This window comes from Gigantopelta aegis, chromosome 10 (genome assembly GCF_016097555.1).
Source record: "Gigantopelta aegis isolate Gae_Host chromosome 10, Gae_host_genome, whole genome shotgun sequence".
Taxonomy (NCBI): Eukaryota; Metazoa; Mollusca; class Gastropoda; order Neomphalida; family Peltospiridae; genus Gigantopelta; species Gigantopelta aegis.
Genome location: NC_054708.1, coordinates 5,681,524 through 5,704,859, shown reverse-complemented (window position 1 = coordinate 5,704,859; position 23,336 = coordinate 5,681,524). Strand labels below are relative to the sequence as shown.

The window sequence follows — 23,336 nt, the reverse complement described above, 5'->3', positions numbered from 1 at the left end:
GTTTCATGTGATAGGACGAGTTGTCTTTTCGTACTTAATTTCGATTATTCAACAGTTTACATAAATAGATTTAACTGCATTAAATAACATTATATAAACACATTGTTTGACAAATGTTTGACAAAGTCATTAGTCCTCACAGACATTTTGGCTAGTGCCCTATCTCTTACAGTAATACATTTGATAATACAATGTCTACTACCCTGGAACAAAAAATCACTAGCCAGGCCCAAGGGCTAGTGGATTTGTCAAACCATGATAGTAAATAACTGGCACCTTTTTATATTTACAGGTAGTACTGAGCCAAATAATTTCCGGTTGGGTCAAAGTTCGAGGTGCACCGAACTTTTGATAAAGAAGTTAACACCACAAGTTGGTGATAAATGTGAGTGTGTTCGTTGTAAAAAAAAAAGTTTCAGCTGGGCAAAAAATGTATGCAATTTTATTTCATCTAGTACCACTGTGTCAAGTAGCAGTATGCTTGAAACATTTTGTGCGGAACTAGGGTATAGTCATAGACGCTACCCGATATCTCTGAAATGAGCAGCTTGACCTCTATTTGTTCTGAATCACTTTAAGAGAGAGGGGTGGTAGTATTTATATCTGTGCTGTTTATGTCGATTGATACGCTGCAGATAGTTTAGCCACATATGTTACTATTGATTAATTGGCTGTCACTGGACCATGCAACTTCACAATGACCGTGACAATAATCACTGTACATGGTTCTGCATGAATGGAGTTTGAATCAAAGTAGCAGTGATAAAAAGTTGGTTCTGGCCTATAATTCATACTGTAAACATTTGAATAATTTCTTTGTACATGGTATTTGACTTGCCACATACAACTGCTCTTAGATATGGTAATACATCTAGGAAACCTGAACTTAAAAGTATATTAAATATAATGTGTTCCAATATTGGATTGTTGTCTTTAATTTCCATTAACATAAAGAAAGAAAGAAATGTTTTATTTAACGACGCATTCAACACATTTTATTTACGGTTATATGGCGTCAGACATATGGTTAAGGACCACACAGATTTTGAGATGAAACCCGCCCGCTGTCGCCACTACATAGGCTACTCTTTCCGATTAGCAGCAAGGTATCTTTTATTTGCGCTTCCCACAGCCAGGATAGCACAAACCATGGCTTTTGTTGAACAGTTATGGATCACTGGTCAGTGCAAGTGGTTTATACCTACCCATTGAGCCTTGCGGAACACTCACTCAGGGTTTGGAGTCTGTATTTGGATTAAAAATCCCATGCCTCGACTGGGAACCGAACCCATTACCTACCAGCCTGTAGACCGATTGCTTAACCACTACGCCACCGAGGCCAGTTCCATTAACATAGTCAATTTTTCATGTATGAAATTCTGAAAACTGAAATTTGTAAAGAACTTGATTTGTATTGTCATTTTGACAAATTTATAGGATGCTAAGTTATATTTTAGACACACATGTAGTTTTATGCAACATTTTATTTAAATTTGAAGAAAAAAACTTTACTAAAGCTTAATTAAATGTATTGTCACTAATTTAATTTGTTGTCACTTTTGTCCTGTTCTTTATACATAACAATAAGCTTGTTAAACATATATTTAGGTCTTCAGATCAAATTTGTTTTTAAATAATCACTTAGTTTGCTCTCAGGAAGTGCATTTTATGTTTATACTAGATTCAGAACCAGGTTTGATTGTAAATCTTAATATATTCGACATATTACTTGGGAATCCTTTAAAGAGTATCTTATTAAACCACATCACTGTCTTATGTAAACATATATATACACATGTAGTTGTAAATATGTCAATCGAAATACTAAATTTTCAGAAGGTATAAGTATAATAAAACATAATAGAAATATTGAAAAGTATATTTATGCAAACGATGACCATTTCACAAGCAAGTGGAATATATTGGCCATATAGATAGTTAGTACTTACGATCTTTCAAAAATATGGTGCTATAGTATGACAAAACCAACCAAATACATAGGTGAATGTATAGTACACTGTTGAGAAACCTATCAGCCGACAACAACGCTAGGGATTATTTATTTATTTATTTATTTATTTTCATGATCATATTTTTTTTTTTCTTTCATTTATTCATTTTTTATTATTATTAATTTTTTATTATTATTATTTTTGTTTTATTTATCTTTTCTGTTTGTTTATTATACTTCCTTCTATTATTTCTTCTTTCCTTTTTGTGGTAACATTTATTAATATCATAACATATTATTTGTATTATTGTAAAATGTGTATCCTATATCATTAATGTAAGGTAGTGATACCAGGTCCCTCCAACCCTGGCATTACCGTGTTTCTTTTCTGGGGACAATAAATTTTGAAAAAAATATTCATAACCAATTTTCCCAGATTTCATTATCTGCGTTGGAGTAAGTTGATAATTTATTTTATTGCTAAAGCTGTATTATTCAATGTTACTAGCTAAATAATATGCAGCTGGATTACAGATTGAAGGAATACATGCAGTATACATTTTGAATTCATCTGGATTAGAAAATATCGCATGAAAATAGATGCTCGGGTAAGTTATGTCATTTAAAAACAGGTTTTCAAGTAATAAATCAAAAATAAATAGTGAAAGCTGGATGATAATTCCAGATATCACAAATATTTAAAACCTCCATCTACAGTAGGCTATAAATAAAATATAGTCAGGAATATTGGTGGCTGGCAATGGTTTTGATGATTCATTATGGAAATCAGCATGGCCGTTGGATTTAAAAATCACACACCTGGTGACTTGAAGACACCCACACCCAGCATACAGGATTTTTCCAACAGTCTCCCAACAATGAAATTCAGGACATTAAGTCATTACTTCATACAGCCTTGAATTTTCCTTCCTCAGCCACTGCATTTTTTTAATAGTGATATTTCTTTGATGTACCTTCATAATCTAGGGGTCAGTCAAGTAAATGTGTTTTAATGGAATTCTTTAAAGGAGTCGAGGTACTCTAAATATCCTTGTTCTCTCTACGTATATAGCTGAGCACACACACCCAACTGACAGTAAATATATTCAGGTGTATTATAAACAAAACAAAAAATAATACCTATGACATAATGCATTTGTACAAAACTGTATACAATATATATGCCTTATGGAGTGTACATTATATTAGATTGTAGAAACAAGTTTCATTGGAGTTGTTAGTTGATAACAGAATACACCAGATCCTGGTGGTCATAAAAACACATAATTGGACACTTTAAAAAAAAAAGAGATATGTTATCAGTATAGGTAGTACTAAATCAAATAACATCGGGCTGGGTCAAAGTTCGAGGTGCACCAAACGTTTGAGAGAGAAGTTAACACCACAAGTCCTGTGATTGGTGATAAATGTGAATGTGTTGGCTCTTAAGAAAAATATTTTATCTGGACAAAAAAAATCAAAATAATAATAATAAAAAAAAAATCATCTAGTACCACTGTGTCAAGTAGCCTTGCGCTTGGAACATGTATCGAGTATCTGCAAAAAAAACCCTACTCCAATTTAGGGTAGTCATAGACGCTGCCCGTAATATCTGAAATGAGCATCTTAAATCCTATTTTTTTTGTGAATCACTTTTAAGAGTGAGGGGTGGTAGTATTTATATCCGTGGTGTTTTTGTCGATTGATACGCTGCAGGTAGGAGTTTTAGCCACATATGTTACTGTTGTCGTCTATGGGATTTGATTTGGTAGTATACACCCTACAAGCGAAACATTCTATTCAAGTTATACGAGTGACATATTTTATAAAAACTAAACCTCTTCTTACTCATAAAGTGCATTAAAACAACATTTGTTTAATGACACCACTAGAACACATTGATTAATTAATCATCGGCTATTGGATGTAAAACATTTCCTAATGCAGCAAGGGATCTTTTATATGCACTTTCCCACAGACAGGAAAGAACATACCACGACCTTTGACTAGTTGTGGTGCACTGGTTGGAACCAGAAAAACAACCCCAATCAGTTGACTAGATCCACTGGGATGGTTCGATCCTGCGACACAGGCACCTCAAGTGAGCACTCAACCGATTGAGCTAAATCCCGTTTCAAATGGATGACTTTAGCTTTTAAAAAGTCAATTTTCCCTCAATGTCGAGCAATATTCCTTCTGCTCCATCTTCTGAAAAATCGTAGAGCATGCTCATCTTATGTCGATTTTTAAGACAGACATATCGTTCTGGTAAAAAAAGGACTCCTAAAAGCCTTCAAAACGTTTCACGGTAGCCACTCAAAGGCCATTTCACAACATGGCGTATCACTGACTAAAGTGATGTCTGATGCAATACCGTCTTTTGATTTTGATTTCTGTATGATGTGTGAACTGCACGAACATGGGATGTAGTGGAAGTTGATCGGTTACCACCGGTTTCAAAGCAATACACGTCTGTCAAAGACATGCTTTTGTTTTTGACAAAGGAAAAAAAAGGCGAGATAGGCCTACAGGTTTGAACATTTTACAAAAAGTGATCTTGGTGCCATCATTTGAGCTCCCATTTGTGTAAGAGGCCAGGCTGCATTTTGCCCGAATTAAACCAAAATTCCCGATTCCAGATAACAACATTTATTCATATTAACATTACCGCCAAACAGCTATATGTGGGTGCAAACTACATGGATTTTTACATGGATTACAACAAATTTTGCGGGTAGAATGATGGAAATACATGTTAAAAAGTGTCAGGTTAACACATTCTGCCCGAACAACTCTATCGTTTTTGACCGAATTTGATGATTTACCCTATCTCGTACGCTTAGGGTTGTCCTGCCATTGAGAGAAATGTTTGCTTATTATTGTTTATTGTCCCCCAGCTCATTTTGACAGTTTCAGGGTTGGGGTGCCCTGATTTATCGCCATACAAAACATTAATTAGAATATACAAGTTAAATACACGAAGTGCGTAACTTGTACATATAGTAATATGGTAATAACAATGCTAATAATAGTAGTATTAATACTACTACTAACAATATGGATGATCATAATAGTCATAATACTACAAAGGCCAAGTAAGCAAACAAAATTTGGTTCCTGTTGCATACCCCCTCCCCAAAATAGAGTACTGTAGGAACGAAGGGAAAACGTTTTATTTTTAAAACATTTTATTATGCCATTTTCAAGCTAATACTTGCTGAATAGTATTTAACAGCTGCGTCTTTGTGTTACAAAACATACTCTAATCAGAATTATTAATAATTGTCTACACTAAAAAGTCAAAATATCGTTCAACCACAATCTATAATGTAAACACCACACAAGTATAATACTATACCGTAATAGTATTAACTATGATGACAGTAAAATAACATTATAATTTGTTCATTGAAAACAAAGAAGTCTAATATCAAATGTGACAAAGGCAGGGCTTGAAATTAGCAAGTAACATATGACTTGTTTTTTTAATAGAAATATGTCTTGCTAAGAAATACATATGGCCTACTGGAAATAGAAAGGTTGGCGTGTGAAAAGTTAGGACCGGTGAGATGTATTTTAGAACATTATGGAATTAACATATTTAATTTTCAAAATGTGGTTTTGTCAATGTAATAAGAAATATTTAAATTATTCCTTTGGAATCCTCAACTAGTAATAGTCACGTGATTATCTTAACACCATTGATTTTTTACGACTTAGTTTAAATGTTTTATCCCAAGTCATTTGATAAATGCCAAATTACGTTTTTGTCTTGGTAAGTTAAGTCAGTTTCAAAAATGTAAGCAAAAATTAAAATTGTTTGGTAAATACGGCACCTGGTACTTGACACCCTTATCGTTTACGTCGTACAAGCCTGAACATAATTATTTGGGTCATACTGGTCAAAATTTGTGCCGGTCATAGCTGAAGATATACCTGTCATCAAATGAAGATGACATTTGTAAATACAATTGTAAATATACGTGGCACAAAAAATAAAGGAACCCCAGATTTACTACTGGAAGTTAACTTTATTTGAGAGGCAAACAAAGAATCACTACGTAATGTTCTCAGTATCTTGTGTGTCCACCACGTGCAGCAACACATGCACGACATCTAGACGGCATGCTGGCTATCAAGCGACGGATTGTCGCCCTTGGAATGCGCCGCCATTCCTCCTGAAGTGCAACACTAAGATCGTCAACATTGACTGGTTGAGGCTGTCTAGCACGAACAGATCGGCCTAAAACATCCCACAAATGTTCAATAGGGGACATGTCAGGAGATTTGGCTGGCCAGGGAAGTGAAGCGATGCCTTGCTGTGTGAGGAAGTCGGTAGCAACACGTGCCCTGTGTGGACGTGCATTGTCATCTTGGAAGACAAAGTTCTGTCCAATCCTGTTTGCCATAGGAGCAACTACAGGTCGTAAGATCTCGTTAACGTATCGCTGCCCTGTCATGTTACCACGAATAACAATCAGATCAGTCCTCCTGTCGTAGGTGATGCCACCCCACACCATGACACTACCATCTCCGTAAGAATCGTGTTCCATGATGGTTGCTCTGACATAACGCTCACCACGCCGCCGCCAAACACGTTTACGTCCATCTGTGAACCTCAGACAAAACCTGGATTCGTCGGAAAACATGACATGACGCCAGTGACGCAAAGCTCGTGTCTGGTGGTGTTGAGCCCATCGGTAACGTTGACGTCGGTGATTCAAAGTCATGATCACGCCTTTGAATGGACGTCTTGCCTTCAGTCCAGCAGCACGAAGTCTGTTCCTCACAGTAGAGTAGGACAGTCGTATTCCCGTGGCAGTACGGAACTCCCTCTTATTCTCCGGTGCAGCGACGAACCTGTTCCTGAGAGCAACAGTCCGTATCAGCCGATCTTGTCTGACGGTTGTCATTTTGGGTCGTCGTCTTCCTCTCCTCATTGTAACGTTACCAGTCTGGTGGTGTAACGTTACAAGCCGGGAAATCACGCTTTTTGATTTTCGAAAGAATCGAGCCACCTGATTATGGGACTGTCCCGCCTGCACCATCCCAATTGCTTTGCCATTTTTGTTCCTCTGTCAGGTATTGTCGTGGAGGCATTTTTACTGCAATGAGGAGTGCCGGCTATCGTGTCCAATTTATACCCTACAACGCACGTGCAATGCATGATTCTGCTGAACCATGAAGGGTAAGGAACGCTGCATCTGTGTGGGACAACACTTATGGCCAATGGACCTGTGTTCGGATTTGGCTGGGTCAAGTGTAACATGGTCCTTTCAGATGCAAAATATACAGATATAGGGGTTCCTTTATTTTTTGTACCTAGTATATTTAGACGTTTTATGGTGTTAGTTATCTTTTATTAACAATGATATTAAATTACATCACATTATCATTTAGCATGAAGGTTATCGTTTCATTATGATGCTACAATTGTGACTAAACCTATTTCCCTCTTCAGTTGTGGAGAAACGTTTATAGAAGCTGTCCCACACGTTCACAATCCCACCCCTGACTACACAACCGATTAAAGTGAATTTTCTAACTTGCATTCAACTTTCCATTAAATCATATTACATTAAATTGGTAAAATTCACAAATTATCATACAAAATGTTCCAAACAGAACAGTAGCAAAACAACACTATATTGTCTCAAAAACGTGTCTCTAGACATCTACATTTCAAAATGTTCCGACGGGGTGGTGGTGGGTCATGTCCCCAGAACCCTTAGATATCTCGCTCCCTTTGGAACCTCGAATCGTTTGCCTTCTTTAAATAGCTCTTTTTAAAATCCTGGATCTGCCCCTGCAATTCTAACACAAATATACATTTCATATTAACAGGGAATATTTTTAACATTATGTTTAATATATACTCTTAAAAAAAAGGAACTTGACATTGATTATCAAAGTTTAATAAAAAACCCCACCCAACCCGGGTAGACATGATACAAGCAACCAAAGATCAAGACGCCATGGGAAGGGGATTACTCTGTACATGTCCGAAACCGTATCTATGGGAATCCACCTGAAACATGTACACAGGCATTATGTGTGACATATGGGTGGGCAAAATGTCAGTATCAGTTATGACCACCACGAGCCCTGATGAAAGCTTGACAACGTCGGCGATGCATGGAAGCAATCAAACGTTGCACAGCACGTTGCGAAGTTGCGGAAGTGTCTGGGGTGGGGATTCCTCTGGCGCACATGCTGATCCAATGCATCCAATATATGTTCTATTGGGTTTAAATCCGGCGAACGAGCAGGCCAAGGTAATGTCTGGACGTTGTGGCGTTGCAGAAACTCCTGACTAACATGTACAACATGTGGTCTTCCATTGTCATTATCACGGGGATCCTATAATACCCGTAACTGAAAGAAACACGATTATCCAAATATCTCTCCTAACTGTATATCTATTAGATCTCTCTGTATCGGGCAGTGTATACCCGAGTAGCTCGGCTCTAGGTATGATCAGAGATAAGATCTTATATAAAGTATATATATATAGCACGTTTAGTTCACTAGAAAAAACAACAAAACACAATACACTTTCGAATCTGTATTAACCGTAAGCTGACAAATATATTTGCCGCAGTTAATTAGTTAACAACAACAATAATAATAACAACCCAGAACTAATCACTTAATTAGTTAATCACTAGGTGTCTAGTTTACACACTATTCTAATCACTTCACCGTGATACAACACACACACACGTGTGATAATTGAGAAACGCTGCCAGGGGAACTTAATTAATAAAGGAATTACAACTCTATTCCTAACTGGTTAATTTTTAATTAACCCTTAACTACTCATTCAGTAACCTTGTAATACAGAATTAATACTGACACATATCACCATAATGACAATAACCTACAGTTTACCCAGGTCCTCTAGGATGACTGGTTAAGCTTTAATAATTTTTAGAACAATGAATCCTACAGTTTACTTCATCAGATTACCGGAAACACTTTCTAAATAATATTGGTATAATACAGTATTAAAATATTTAAAGTAACATCAGTCACATCAAGGTTATACAACAGAGCAGAACAATATATATTTACTAACGTTCCCTGGGAGCCTTCCTTTTGTTTCTCCCCGATATCTCTAAAATCCTATCTATTTATTACAAAAATCTGAATATCGCCTGGGGGCACATCGCGGTAACCCCCCCCCCCCCCCCCCCCCCCCTATCATGTGAGTTTTCCACAGCGACCAAGACGACATATTTTTCTTAGATGGCCAGACTAGCTGTCGCCAATCGCTAAAAATCCCCGGTCGTAAAACAGAACTCGCGGAGGTATTACGTAACTACTGGCCACATGGCCTCCGCACCTGGTCTGGGTGTGTATTAGAGGATACGGTCGCGCGGAGGTATTACGTAACAAAGTGCCCACCTAGTCTAAGTGCATATTGGGACTGCGCACGGCTCTCTAAAACAATTAATATCGCCACAGGCGAAAAGAAATTAAGAGTATGTTCCGTCACACACACCCACCTCAAAAAGGATATTTCCTCTACTCTAGGAATAGGGAAATATACTACATTTAAAACAAAATGTGCATTAACCGACGCATCCGGGCATTTATAACACATAGTAATAAGGTGACTACCAGTAATCACACTGAGTCTCTGAGTCCCTGGTATACAATAAAATATATAAAAACAAAACAGAAATCAAGAACGTCAACACATTATCACAATGTTCAACTTCGGGACAGGGCATCAGCGATTACATTGGAAGTGCCCTTGATATGTTCAATGGTAATTGGGAATTCCTGCAGAAGAAGACTCCACCTCAAAACTCTCTGGTTGGTGGCTTTCATTCTGTGAATGAAGGTAAGCGGATTATGATCAGTAAAGACCACCACTTGATGCACTGCCGATTTCACGTAGATCTGAAAATGCTTCAGAGCTTGTACCATGGCCAAAGCTTCCTTCTCTATAGTGGAATAGTTCACCTGGTGTTTGTCAAACTTTTTGGAGAAGAAACTTACAGGATGGTCCAGTCCATTTTCGTCTTCCTGGAACAGCACAGCTCCAGCTCCCACGTCACTGACATCCACAGCCAGCTTGAAAGGCATTCGGTAGTATGGTGCTGCCATCACGGGAGACGAGGAGAGCATCTGCTTGAGACAGTTGAATGACTTCTCGCATTCATCTGACCATTGGAACTTCGTTTCCTTCTTTAGCAGTGTCGCACGTTTTCCAGGTTTACTCCGATAGGCATGCTGTCGAATCGGTGTAGCGTTGGGTTCCAAGCGCACATCCTGGCTTAAGGTGTTGGTAACCGTTCGAAGGTCCTGACAAATGGAAACATTGCCTTGTATTAACGTAGTCAACTCTGCTCGCTGGGGGCTCAAGTCTGCTAGAATCTGGCTGTTGGTTAATTTGATCTCTGCAGTCTTGACGTCTTCACAGGAAATTGAGTGACTCTCAATCTGGACCGGTAACACTGGAACTATCGGCAGTCTGTCAAAATAATCTTTTAGCAAATTGATGTGACAATACCTACTTTTCCTAACCCTATCAGGAGTGTTTATCACATACCCTGTCTCATTAAACCGTTTGTGCACAACATAGGGTCCGAAATACCTGTTCTGTAATGAACCCCGTTTAATGGGAAGGTACAGCAGCACCTTATCCCCTGGTTTAAATTCCCGACTCCTAGCCTTCCTATCAAACACTGATTTTATTTTGCTCTGAGCATGGCTCAGTTGCTTCCTAGCTAGTTCGGTCGCCTGCCACCTCCTATCTCTAACTCTTTTATTCATTAATACTCCCTTGTCCATATAATAACCTGACCTCTGATCCTCCATCTCACCTTCAGTTAACAAAGTAGTGCGAGCTGCCAACAAATTTGGATCAGCCCCCTGCTCTAGGATTAACTCTTGTCTATTACGAGGTAAGTCCCCTCTATCAAACACAACTAGTTCATTTCCCCTCTGCGGGAGATCAACAGGTTCCACCACATTTAGTTCCTCAGTTGACTTATCTACCAATTTACTGATAACCTCATCCACTCCAATTTCATGGCTCACACACGTATCAGACAAATCACAAATATCCTCTGGGTCTCGTGTTACCCTTCTGGCCATAGCCCTAGTCTTTACACACGCAGGGTATCTAATCTCATCAACCTCACTCTCTTCTATTGGTAAAGGGCTGTCTTTAATTAACAATTGGTCACATTTCGGCTGACAACACTGACTAGTCAAATCATTACCCAACAAAACTCCTATGTTTTCAACAGGCAAGTCCTTTACAACACCCGTAATGACTGGTCCCGTCACAAACTTCGAACACAAGAAAACGTTATGTAACCGGACAACCATATTTTCTCCAGTAACCGAGGTTAAGGCCAAACTACGTCCTGTATCTGAATTTTCAATACCAGTTAAACACTTTGACGTTATAAGCGACAGACTACACCCTGTATCTCGATAGATTGATATTGCCTTAGGACTCAATTCTTGTTTCACATCACAAACCATACCAGTGGACACATACGGGTTTACTTTCTCTGCCATGGGACTAACCATTAACTCTCTCGCTAGTGGAGCTGACCTCACTAAACCGACCACTTGCGCATTATCGCGTTTCCCTTTAAAACAGTCCCCGACAAGATGGTTATCATTTTTACAGTAACTGCAATGTGGACGAAAAGTTCGTGCATTGGCTGATAATGCAGGCTTATCCTTACTTTGCCCGGCAGGTGCATTCCTTGCCTGACTAGCTGACCAACTAGATGACTCTCCCTGATAGTTACTTTCCCGGGAAAAACCTGGCTGAAATTTCTTCTTATCACCCTGTTGTATAGAGCTACCCTGTACTGCCTGAGCTTTGTGTATTAACACGTAGTCATCTGCCACTATGCCTGCCTCCTCTATCTTTTTCATATCACGATCCTCTAAATGAATACGTAAGCTAACTGGTAATCCATTCTTAATGTCCTGTAAGATCAACAACTCCCGTAACTCGGTATATGACTCTACCTGATGAGAAACCACCCATTTATCAAACATCCCTGCCTTCTTAGCTACAAACTCACTATAAGACTGACCCTGCGTTTTTCTCAACTCGCTATACGGTAACCGATAATCCTCAGGTCGTAATTCATAAGCCCTCAACACTGCAGCCATAACTAGGTCGTACTGACTTGCTCGCTCATCACTCATTGAATTATAAGCTACACTAGCCTTCCCCTTAAACTTAGACACAACTAACAATGTCCACTTAGACTGCGGCCAATTTAGCTGCTTAGCGGCCCGTTCGAAAAGTTGGAAGAACATATCTACCTCCTGGTCGTCTAACACAGGCACTGATCTATAAGCCTCCGAAATGTTAAACCCATTTCCTTCTTCCCGTCTAACTTATTCAGTATTCAACTTTAACTCATGTTCCACTTTTAATTTTGCTAACTGGAATTCTCTATCCCTCTCTTCTCTCTCAATCTCTCTCTCTCTCTCTCTCTCTCTCTCTCTCTCTCTCTCTCTCTCTCTCTCTCTCTCTCTCTCTCTCTCTCTCTCTCTCTCCCTATCTTCTCTTTCTCTCTCTCTATCCCTCTATCTTCTCTATCCCTATCTCTATCTTCTCTCTCCCTCTCTTCTCTTTTCTCTCTCTCTCTCTCTATCTCTATCTTCTCTCTCTCTCTCTCTCTCTCTCTCTCTCTCTCTCTCTCTCTCTCTCTCTCTCTCTCTCTCTCTCTCTATCCCTCTCTCTATCTCTCTCTTCTCTCTCTCTCTCTATCTAATGCACATTCTTCTCTTTCGAACTCAAGTTTTTTAAAAGCTAATTGTTGTTCCACACTTAACTCATTTATCTCTATCTCTGGAACAATCTCACTGTCTTCCATAACAGGCCTATCACCAAGAACTTCCTGGATAATAATTGTCTTTATATCACCTAAGGTTTTTGCTGATGTTAAATCAATTTCTCGCTCACCCGCGATTTCAACTAACTCGGCCTTACGTGCTTGCTTAATCTCCACTACACTGAGCGTAGGCCTATCCAGCAAATTCTTATCCATGTTTAGGTATGATGCACTTATTATTAATTAATTTTCTAGTGAACAACGTTGCTACTTCTAGTTATTTGTAAAAATAACTTATAAAGCCCCCATTTACAAACAATACTTTTTTAAATATGCATGTCCCGTTTCAGATCCGGGACGAGCGCCCCAATTTTCACTCCTGTCACGGGGATCCTATAATACCCGTAACTGAAAGAAACATGATTATCCAAATATCTCTCCTAACTGTATATCTATTAGATCTCTCTGTATCGGGCAATGTATACCCGAGTAGCTCGGCTCTAGGTATGATCAGAGATAAGATCTTATATAAAGTATATATATATAGCACGTTTAGTTCACTAGAAAACACAACAAAACACAATACACTTTGGAATCTGTATTAACCTTAAGCTGACAAATATATTTGCCGCAGTTAATTAGTTAACAACAACAATAATAATAACAACCCAGCACTGATCACTTAATTAGTTAATCACTAGGTGTCTAGTTTACACAATATTCTAATCACTTCACCGTGATACAACACACACACGTGTGATAATTGAGAAACGCTGCCAGGGGAACTTAATTAATAAAGGAATTACAACTCTATTCCTAACTGGTTAATTTTAAATTAACCCTTAACTACTCATTCAGTAACCTTGTAATACAGAATTAATACTGGTACATATCACCATAAAAACAATAACCTACAGTTTACCCAGGTCCTCTAGGATCACTGGTTAAGCTTTAATAATTTTTAGAACAATGAATCCTACAGTTTTCTTCGTCAGATTACCGGAAACACTGTCTAAATAATATTGGTATAATACAGTATTAATATATTTAAAGTCACATCAATCACATCAAGGTTATACAACAGAGCAGAAAAATAGATATTTACCAAAATCCAAATGGACTAACGTTCCCTGGGAGCCTTCCTTTTGTTTCCCCCCGATATCTCTAAAATCCTATCTATTTATTACAAAATCTGAATATCGCCTGGGGGCACATCGCGGTAACCCCCCACCCCGAGTACAACCCACCCCCCCACACCCCCCCCCCCCCCCCCCCTATCATGTGAGTTTTCCACAGCGACCATGACGACATATTTTTCTTAGATGGCAAGACTAGCTATCGCCAATCGCTAAAAATCCCCGGTCGTAAAACAGAACTCGCGGAGGCATTACGTAACTACTGGCCACATGGCCTCCGCAACTGGTCTGGGTGTGTATTGGAGGGTACGGTCGCGCGGAGGTATTACGTAACAAAGTGCCCACCTAGTCTAAGTGCATATTGGGACTGCACACGGCCCTCTAAAACAATTAATATCGCCACAGGCGAAACGAAATTAAGAGCATGTACCGTCACAGTCATGCTGAAACATTCCACCGTTGACGTTCATGTGCGGAATGACGTGATGGTGCAGGAACTCATCTCGATATCGGATGCCCATCGGTGCACCTGCCACATGCACAAGAGCCGTCCTATCACCATGATGGATTCCTGCCCACACCATGACACTGCCACCACCAAAACGGTCGACTTGTTGCACGCAGTTTGGAGCATAACGTTCCCCTCGACGTCTATAGACACGTGTGCGTCCATCAGTATGTGACAGGAGAAAACGAGAGTCATCTGAGAACAAAACAATCCTCCACCTGGCATGTGTCCATCTCACCTTCTACTGGCACCACTGCAGACGCTCCGCTAAGTAATGGGGTCAAAACGTTACGTTGCACTGGTCTTCTAAGGAAAATTTGTGCCTCCCTCAGCCGATTACGAACTGTCTTGTCAGAAATTCTACGTAGTCCAGGGATTTGTGTCGCTATGGTTGTTGCTGTTGTGTTTCGACTTTGAGGATGTATCGATCTTGAGAGGCGGTGGTTACTCTGGGACGACCTGAACTTGGCCCATCGTTAACACTTTGAGTGGTGTTGTACCGTGCCAATAAAGCAGAGATGGTCTGCCAAAGTGCCTTGCCACAGCTAGTTGAGTTGCCCCTGCTTGCAATCCCCCAATGGAATAATTGCGTTGAGCTGACGTCAATCTCGGCATTATTGCATTACCTACAATGTCGTTATGTGGTCGTTTTGAATCACTGGCCTTTTATGCCCCACCCTCAGCATGCAAAGTTACAGAACTTCATGATGCATGTGCTTCTCTGAGGGTTGCGTTTTTCCATTTCAGTACAAACGTTGACTAAAGCTACATTTATGTGAATCGAACATGATTTCTAGTGTTTGTGCATCACCATTCGCTCACTTACTTGATTGTCTTTTCGATGTCTTTGATTATGTAAAAATTATTTATTTTTACCAATGTCAAGTTTTTTGGGGTTTTTTAAAGTATATATATATATACATGTATGTATATATATATATATATACATGTGTGTGTATATATATATATATATATATATATATATATATATATATATATATATATATATATATATATATATATATATAGATATAGATATATATATATATATATATAGATATATAATTGAAATTTATAATGTACATAGGGGTCATCCCTAAAGTGCTTACCCCTACAGGGGAAGGGTTGTTCGGGCATACGTGGGGGAGATGGGTTTGCTAACAGCGTACATACGCCAGTATGTTATATAGACTTTTAAATCACAATCGCACGTCAAGTTTGTTTAAAACATATAAATCAATTTAACTTCTGTTATTTCTTGATTGACTCAAAATTATTGATGTAAAATATATGCAAGCCAAGCTCCTAAACATATCCAATGTACTTTTCTGCATGGAAGATCGATGTACGGCCGTACATGTGGGAGGTAGGGGATAAAAGATCCCAGATTTTGTGAGTACGTACTTTATGCATGTTCTGTTCAGCACCTTCATTATAGAATTGTATTAAGCTTATGATAAAATGGAAAACAAGAAGAATAGTGTTACTTGTCTCCATTTCCCAGCTGCCTGTCAAAGTTTGGAAGACTGATATTGCAGTTTACTAAATCCGGGGCAGGTGATCGTGGACCAATATTCAAAGATGTAAAGGTCCGGTTACACTTCAAAGTTTCATTCATGATGACAAATGCCTTGCTTTGGTCTGAAAATACATTGAACGATATGACATATTAATAAATCAATTCAAATATAATTCAAACAAAAACATGAAACAGATTCGTAAATTTAAATATGTATACACTACTTTTACTAATTCTTATCTTAAATGATACAAAATCAGATCTGAAATGTCAAATAATACAATGTCACGTTAACACAAGTTCAGCACTAATATTACAGTTAGTAATCCCTAAATCAATTTTGATGACAATTGTGTTGCCAGGGTCTGTATAGACTATGTACAATTTTGGTAATCAATTACCATACAGTTGTTGTCAAAATGGTGCAATATATTTGTAAAATATTCTTTCAAAAGACTCGGGTCCGCAATCCCATATTAAAGACCCACAGTTTAAACGTCTTCCCCACTGACCTGTTTAAATCTAGATACGTAATAGTCCAGTTAATTTAAGCATTGACATAGGACAAAAATTGCAAAATAATTTATTTTGGTTTTTAAAGACGTTCTCCCTGAAACTCGTCAAAAATGTAGAAAAATGTAAGTAGGGGAACATTGTTTATTTTGTGTGTAAAAGTTGGGATAAACACCTTTGTGAAACAAGTCTAGAACAGTGTGCCATACATGCAAAGGGAGCAAACTTATGATATTGACTGTCATCTGCCATGTCATATTTTGACAGCTGAGAATGATGACTGCCAGTAATATAAAAGAAGGAAGGAAATGTTTTATTTAACGACGCACTCAACACATTATATTTACGGTTATGGCGTCAAACTTATGGTTAAGGACCACACAGATATTGAGAGAGGAAACCCACTGTCGCCACTTCATGGGCTACTCTTTTCGATTAGCAGCAAGATATCTTTTATATGCACCATCCCACAGACAGGACAGTACATACCACGGCCTCTGTTACACCAGCTGTGGAGCACTGGCTGGAACGTGCCAGTAATATATGCAAAATATGGTGTATAATAATTACACAAAACACACTGTTATAATAGTCATATATGATTATAATATACAGAAATATGCAGAAAATAAATGTATGTATATAAATGGAAATGGAAATGGAAATCGTTTTCTACCATTGCTTACGTCATTGTGTATAAGGTACTTTCCTCAGAGGTTGTTTTTCGTGTTTATTTAATTTATAGGACTAGTATGTTTTTATAACATATGTTCATACCATGACAGAATAAGGTTAAGCTTTTGATATATATTACACACATTGTAAAAGAAAAATAATGTCAGTCCCAAGACCCCTACATAATGTAAGATTTTGAAAAATGGTTCCGATATTAAATTATATTCCGTCTCACCATCCTATGAAAATGTTGGGTTTTTTTTTTTGTAAATAATTTTAGTGTGGTTTGACGTACGAAGAAAAGTAAAAGTGTTTTGGAAATAACAAAAACATACTATGGTTGTGTGCAATTTGGAAAACAATTCGCTTAAAACTGAATAACTTGTAGTAAATTCTATAGTATGAACAAAGGAGTTCCATGTGGGAAGAACTATAGTTATTTCAGTTTTTTATGTGTTCTGTTCTTCAGGAATATGGCTAGTATTTTATAACTAAAATAAATTTGTAACGGGGAACATCATGACTGCTGTCTGAGTATATCGTCAAAAACGACCTTTATGATATTAATTGATCAACGTGGAAAGGCTCTAGCAAAAGCAGCTTGAAGCTTCTTTCTTGTTGACACAATGCTCAATGCCTTACTAATATCCAAAACATTCTATCTTGAAATGCCAATGGTAGCAGATTATCAGACAAAACTCCAGGAAAGCTTAGAGTCACAATTAGACCAGAGCAGTACAGATAGTTGGAACACTCGAATGAGCGATCTAAACTGTAATGAATCGTTACACACCAAATCAAGGAGTTTGCAAGGATAATACCAAATCAAAAAGGATTTGGACCCAGCCATAGACCTGTATGGCCAACTCATGTGTGGATAGATCTCAGCAGACGTGTTGTGATCAGACGGATGTTTTGAAAGACTGAAGAATAATCAACAGAAGTAAAAACCTATGACCTCTTCCCGCACTGCATGGCTATGGACATGGTTGATTTACTTCGTCGGTTCATTAAAGGAGAGAGAACAGGGGATTGGTTCCTTCACTTGAAGTCTGGCAGATATGTTACCATATCTAGTAGTTGCTGAACATAACCTGTATGCCAAATCTATGTATATCTACCTGCAGGAAATGTTTCAGCTGAATGTTTTTTTTGCTCAGTTCACATCAGAGTACCACGTCATGCGCGAAGTGACCGTTACTAGACTGTGTTATCCTCAGTTTTAGTTACTGGACATTGATGAGAAACATAAAGATAACTGGAGGACTAACATGAGGCTGAGGAATGGGTGAGACGCAGCGTACACAGTGGTTGCTGTTTATGCCTCCTTGTATTGATGTAAACAGTGTCATGCAGGAGTTTACTAATATAAATTGTGTCAAAAGTGATCAACACAAAGACATGACAACTTTGGGGTTCATACAAGATCGAACCTCATTTGGTCCTGATGTAACTCTTCCCAACATTGTCTCTGGTATTACTGCTGATAATACTGTGAATGCTGATGATGCCAAGGAAGTTGGAAATAAGATTCTGAAATCAATGGCTGGTTGTAATGCCCTGGAGTATACTTTCAGAAGAAAACATCAGGTCAAACGTTCTCTGCTAGAGGTAATGGCGAACCAATCCATGTGCATCCTAAGCTACTTTTCCAACATTTATTGACAGCTGCACATGGTGAACTTTGTACGCTCCCATGTTTTATGTATGAAGCATCTCGGCTTCTTAAGCTAATAAACCTGCTCTTGCTGAAGCAATCTGGACACTTGGAAATAATACTGACATGTTGGGCCAGCCAGTAGAAGAAACATTTTTCGTACTTGAAGGTGGTTTACTTCTTCACAGAATTCCATGACCAAGAAATGTAACATTCAATGGGGTCTGTGATATGTGGACTCTGTTCTGAGAAAATATTCAAGAACAACCATTGTTTTTGATGGATATGTGACAGATGCAAGCACAAAGGATGTTACACATCAAAGAGGTTCTGGTGGTGTAACTGGTACTCGAATTAACTGTGTTGGTCAAAGTCAAAGAAAGAGGTGTTTCTGGCTAACTCAACAAACAAGCAGAGATGTATTAATTTATTGAGTAAGAAATTGCAGGATAGTGGTTGTGTAACTCTTTACGCTGAAGGTGATGTGGATCTCCTCATTGTCCAAATAGCAGTCAACAGTGCTAGTAAATGTACACCTACTGTGCTGTCATGCCAAACCAACTATATTCTTCAAAAAAGAAACGCATAGGTGATAGGGAAAGAAGAAAAGTGTTTGATTTTAAAAAATATCGTTTTTTGGTACAATGTTGCTGAATGACCATGTTTGTTAATGTTCCTGGAATGGGACAGCATGCCCAAATGCACCCTAAATCAAACTTAACGCACGTTGTGGCACGTTGTGCGACAATTGCAGGAAATCGACAGAGGAGAGCCTATTTCTGGACCTAAAGCTTGTTGTAGCTTAGAGATATTCCAGTCTGTTATGTTGTTGTTTTCTTTGCTTCTCACTTGAGGAAAAGACAAAATATATGTATACTCTGTCAAAAAAGAAACGCATAGGCAAAAGTTTCATGAAATTAGCTTTAATACAAAGTGGCATAATTTCGTTATTTATGATCATATCACAGTCAACTTTGACATGCGTATGTGACGATGTTCTTGCTATGGCCTGACGGCAGTGGAGCCGTTTTCGTCACCAAACAGCGTCGCACGAGGGCGCTGAAATCAGTACCTTGTGTGGCCACCAGCAGCAGCAATCACAGTGCGACATCTCCTTGGCATAGACGCAATGAGTCTCTGAATCCGGGCATGTGGAATCCTAGCCTATTCTTCCTGCAGTGCATGTGACAGTTGCGGAAGCGTCTGAAGCTCTGGGTCACGCTGGCGTACACGTCTGTCCAGTTCGTCCCATAAATGTTCAGTGGGGTTGAGATCTGGCGATCTTGATGGCCATGGCAGCACGTTAATGGTCTCATTCTGTAGGAAATCCATTGTTGCACGTGCCGTATGCGGCCTGGCACTGCTGAAAGAGTTATCTTTGTCGATCCAAAATGGGAAGTATGTGACGGCGAACAATTTCATCCCGGTAGTGTACAGCTGTCAGGTTGCCTTGCACGAACACAAGTTCACTTCTGCCGGTGTATGAGATGGCTCCCCACATCATGACACTCCTTCTACCGAATCTGTCAACTTGGGCAACGCAGTTGTTGGCAAAACATTCATTGTGGTGTCTATAAACACGTTGTCGTCCATCACGTCGCTGTAGAATGACACGTGACTCGTCGCTGAAACATACTCGCCGCCAGTTTCCCAAGTTCCACCCCTATACATTGGTGCACCAGTGAACACGTAAATGTCGATGTTGACGTTGCAGGACGGGGCCAACATACGGTCTCCTAGCTCGGTTCTGAATGGTTTGTGCAGACACCCTTCTCAAACCAGGTATGCGTCTAGCAGTGTTCGTTGCTGTGGCAGTTCGGTGACGCAAGTGCAGTACCCGAATATAGCAATCTTGAGCTGCGCAGTTGTTATGCAAGGTCTTTCATTTCTGGGCCGGTCTTCAGCTGATTGAAATTGCTGGTACCTGTCCCAGAGACGTGAAATGGTGCTCTGATGGAGGCGGCCTATTGTAACTCGTCTATATCGAAATGGAAATGAGGCATCATTGCGAGCATCGCAGCTTTAAATACTCATCACTACCCCAATCTTTTCCCCGAGTTTCACGTGCATTCGCCAAAATCTAAGCCTTCAGGAAGGCCCAACCTGACCAGTCGGCTGATCATGCCAAGCTCGAGACAATACAACCTTTGACTTTGTTACATTTGCCAAGAACAAACATTGTTTGAATGATCAAATCTCGCCTCACAGGGTGTCTTGGTCAAATGGATAAATGTTTGTCGGAATAATGATCTTGTTCCAACGAATACTCTGATCTTGACTTTTAATGTACCAACTCTACCAAACTCTATAAAGGCAGGCTATTTAAACATCCCTATTGTACCTTTCATACCAAATCCCTTGAGATGCTTTAAGTGTGCCCGTTGTGGTCAGTGTGATCATGACAGCAAGGCATGTCAAAATGATATGGCATGTACCAACTGCAAAGGAAAACATTTTGCTTATTCACGTGAGTGTCCAAGGTGGAAAGTCGAAAGGCAGGTACAGCAGGTGGAAGTGGAAAAACACCTGTCTTTTTATGGGGCAAGAAAACTTGTAGAGACATCTACGACTGTGGTGGCAGGAAGATCGTATGCTGCTGCAGTTAAGGTTTCTACAACCAGTGTTGCAATTCAGACGAATTTAACGTGACCTAATAGTGACGATCGATTTAAGAAGATTTCTGACATGGAATGTTGTTCAACAGAAAGTTGTTAAATATATCCCGGTGTCTTTGGATTCTAGAAATCCACCAAAAGGTTTAACTGCGGAGCCAGGTCCCAGTAAGCCTAAGTCAGGAAATGACACTAAGACTCCAAATAAGGATTGTTTTTCAGGTCGACTGAAGAAGTATGAAAAGCAACTGATTCACTCAGACAATCCTTATGAATCTTTGACTGATCTGGATGATCAGATGGATATTTCATCACAAGATCATCCCCAGTCTAGAAAATCTCCAAAGAAAAAGATTATAGCCATACTTCCCCGAAATGACCAATTCAGTCATTCAGTGGAACTGTCGTGAGCTTAGGCCCAATTTTGATGAATTAAGTATTTTAATTAAAAAACATAATCCTCTTGTAGTGTGTCTTCAAGAAAGTTTCTTGAAAGACACTGATCGTATTACTATAAAAGGATTTAACATCTATCACAAATTTCAAGAAACTAAAAATAGAGCAGCTGGGGGTGTTTCCATTCTTGTTAATGAAAACATTCTTCAGAGTGTAGTGGCATTGAATACTACTTTACAAGCTGTGTTCAGTTTCCTTGCCACCTCGTAATAATTTTAATCCTAGGGACGTTCAAGGTCTTATTGACCAGCTCCCTACTCCCTTCATTGTTATGGGAGATTTTAATGGTCACCACACTTTGTGGGGATGTGAGGATATTAATATTAGAGGACAACAATTAGAAGACTTAATTCTAAATAATGCTTCGTTTGAATATTGTTAATAACATCTGGATTTCTGGTGACTTTCCTTCTGATTGGAGGAAAGCAATTATTATTCCTATTCCCGAACCTGGTAAGGATCCAACAAATCATACTAGTTATCGTCCTATCGATTTGACAAGTTGCATTTGTAAAACCAAGGAGTGAATGATCTATCATAGACTTGTCGGGTATCTTGACTCTCACAAATTGCTTACTAACGACGTTATGTACAGTGTGGGTTAAGATCTAGACGTAGGACGGTTGATCATCTTGTTAGATTTGAAACGTTTTGTAGGGAAGCTTTCATCCATAATCAGCACTTGGTTTCAGTGGGTGTTTTTATTTGAAGAAAGCCTACGATACCACGTGGAAGTATGGATTTTAAAAGACCTCCATAGCATGGGCCTTAGAGGTTGACTTCCAGTTTTTATATCTCAATTTTGAAAAAAAATTGATCTTTTAAAGTCCGGGTGGGGTCGACTTTGTCCGATATTCAAAGCCATTTTTAATAATGTTCCCCAAATTCGATCTTTCTACATTTTTGATTTGTTATTCTGCAATTACACCTGTATTCATTACAATAAAAATAATTTCTTTTGCAATTTTTTTCAAGTTTGCCTATTCAGAGTTCATACAAACTGAGGACGTTTAGTAATTATTAATATTGTTGAATTAATCCATGATATAAATTTATTTAAAAAATTAAATTGCTTTATAACTTTTACTTAAAAGCTGTGTGAAACTCTATCAAAAGCTTTTTTGGGGTCAATTTTAACAATAAAACCTTCATCCTTATTTAACTCAACTAAATTTATAATATCCCGCACTGATATAATATTATCTGCAATCTCCCTTCCTGGAACACAACAAGTTTGTTCAGGTGAAATAATCGATGACATAACTTGTTTAAACCGATTAGCTAAGACTCTTTAAATAATTTTATAATCAACATTCAAAAAACGTATTGGTCTAAAATTTTAAGATCTGTTTTATCTCCTTTTTTTTCTTATAAAAAAGACTAATTAGTACCTTTTTCATACTTCTTGATAACTGCTCATCATTTTCAACTGACATCACAACTTTATGAAATAAAAGTTTTAAAACATCCCAGAATTTAATATAAA

The 23,336-nt window shown here is 38.6% G+C and overlaps 1 protein-coding gene across 1 annotated transcript in view; it reads right to left on the bottom strand.

Moving 5' to 3' along the window:
* Positions 1-23,336, bottom strand: part of LOC121384744 — a 74,587-nt gene that overhangs the window by 22,596 nt on the left and 28,655 nt on the right. Inside the window, exon 7 of the mRNA XM_041515279.1 lies at positions 15,906-16,059. Coding sequence (XP_041371213.1) covers positions 15,906-16,059 — 154 coding nt within the window. The remainder of the gene's footprint in view (positions 1-15,905; positions 16,060-23,336) is intronic.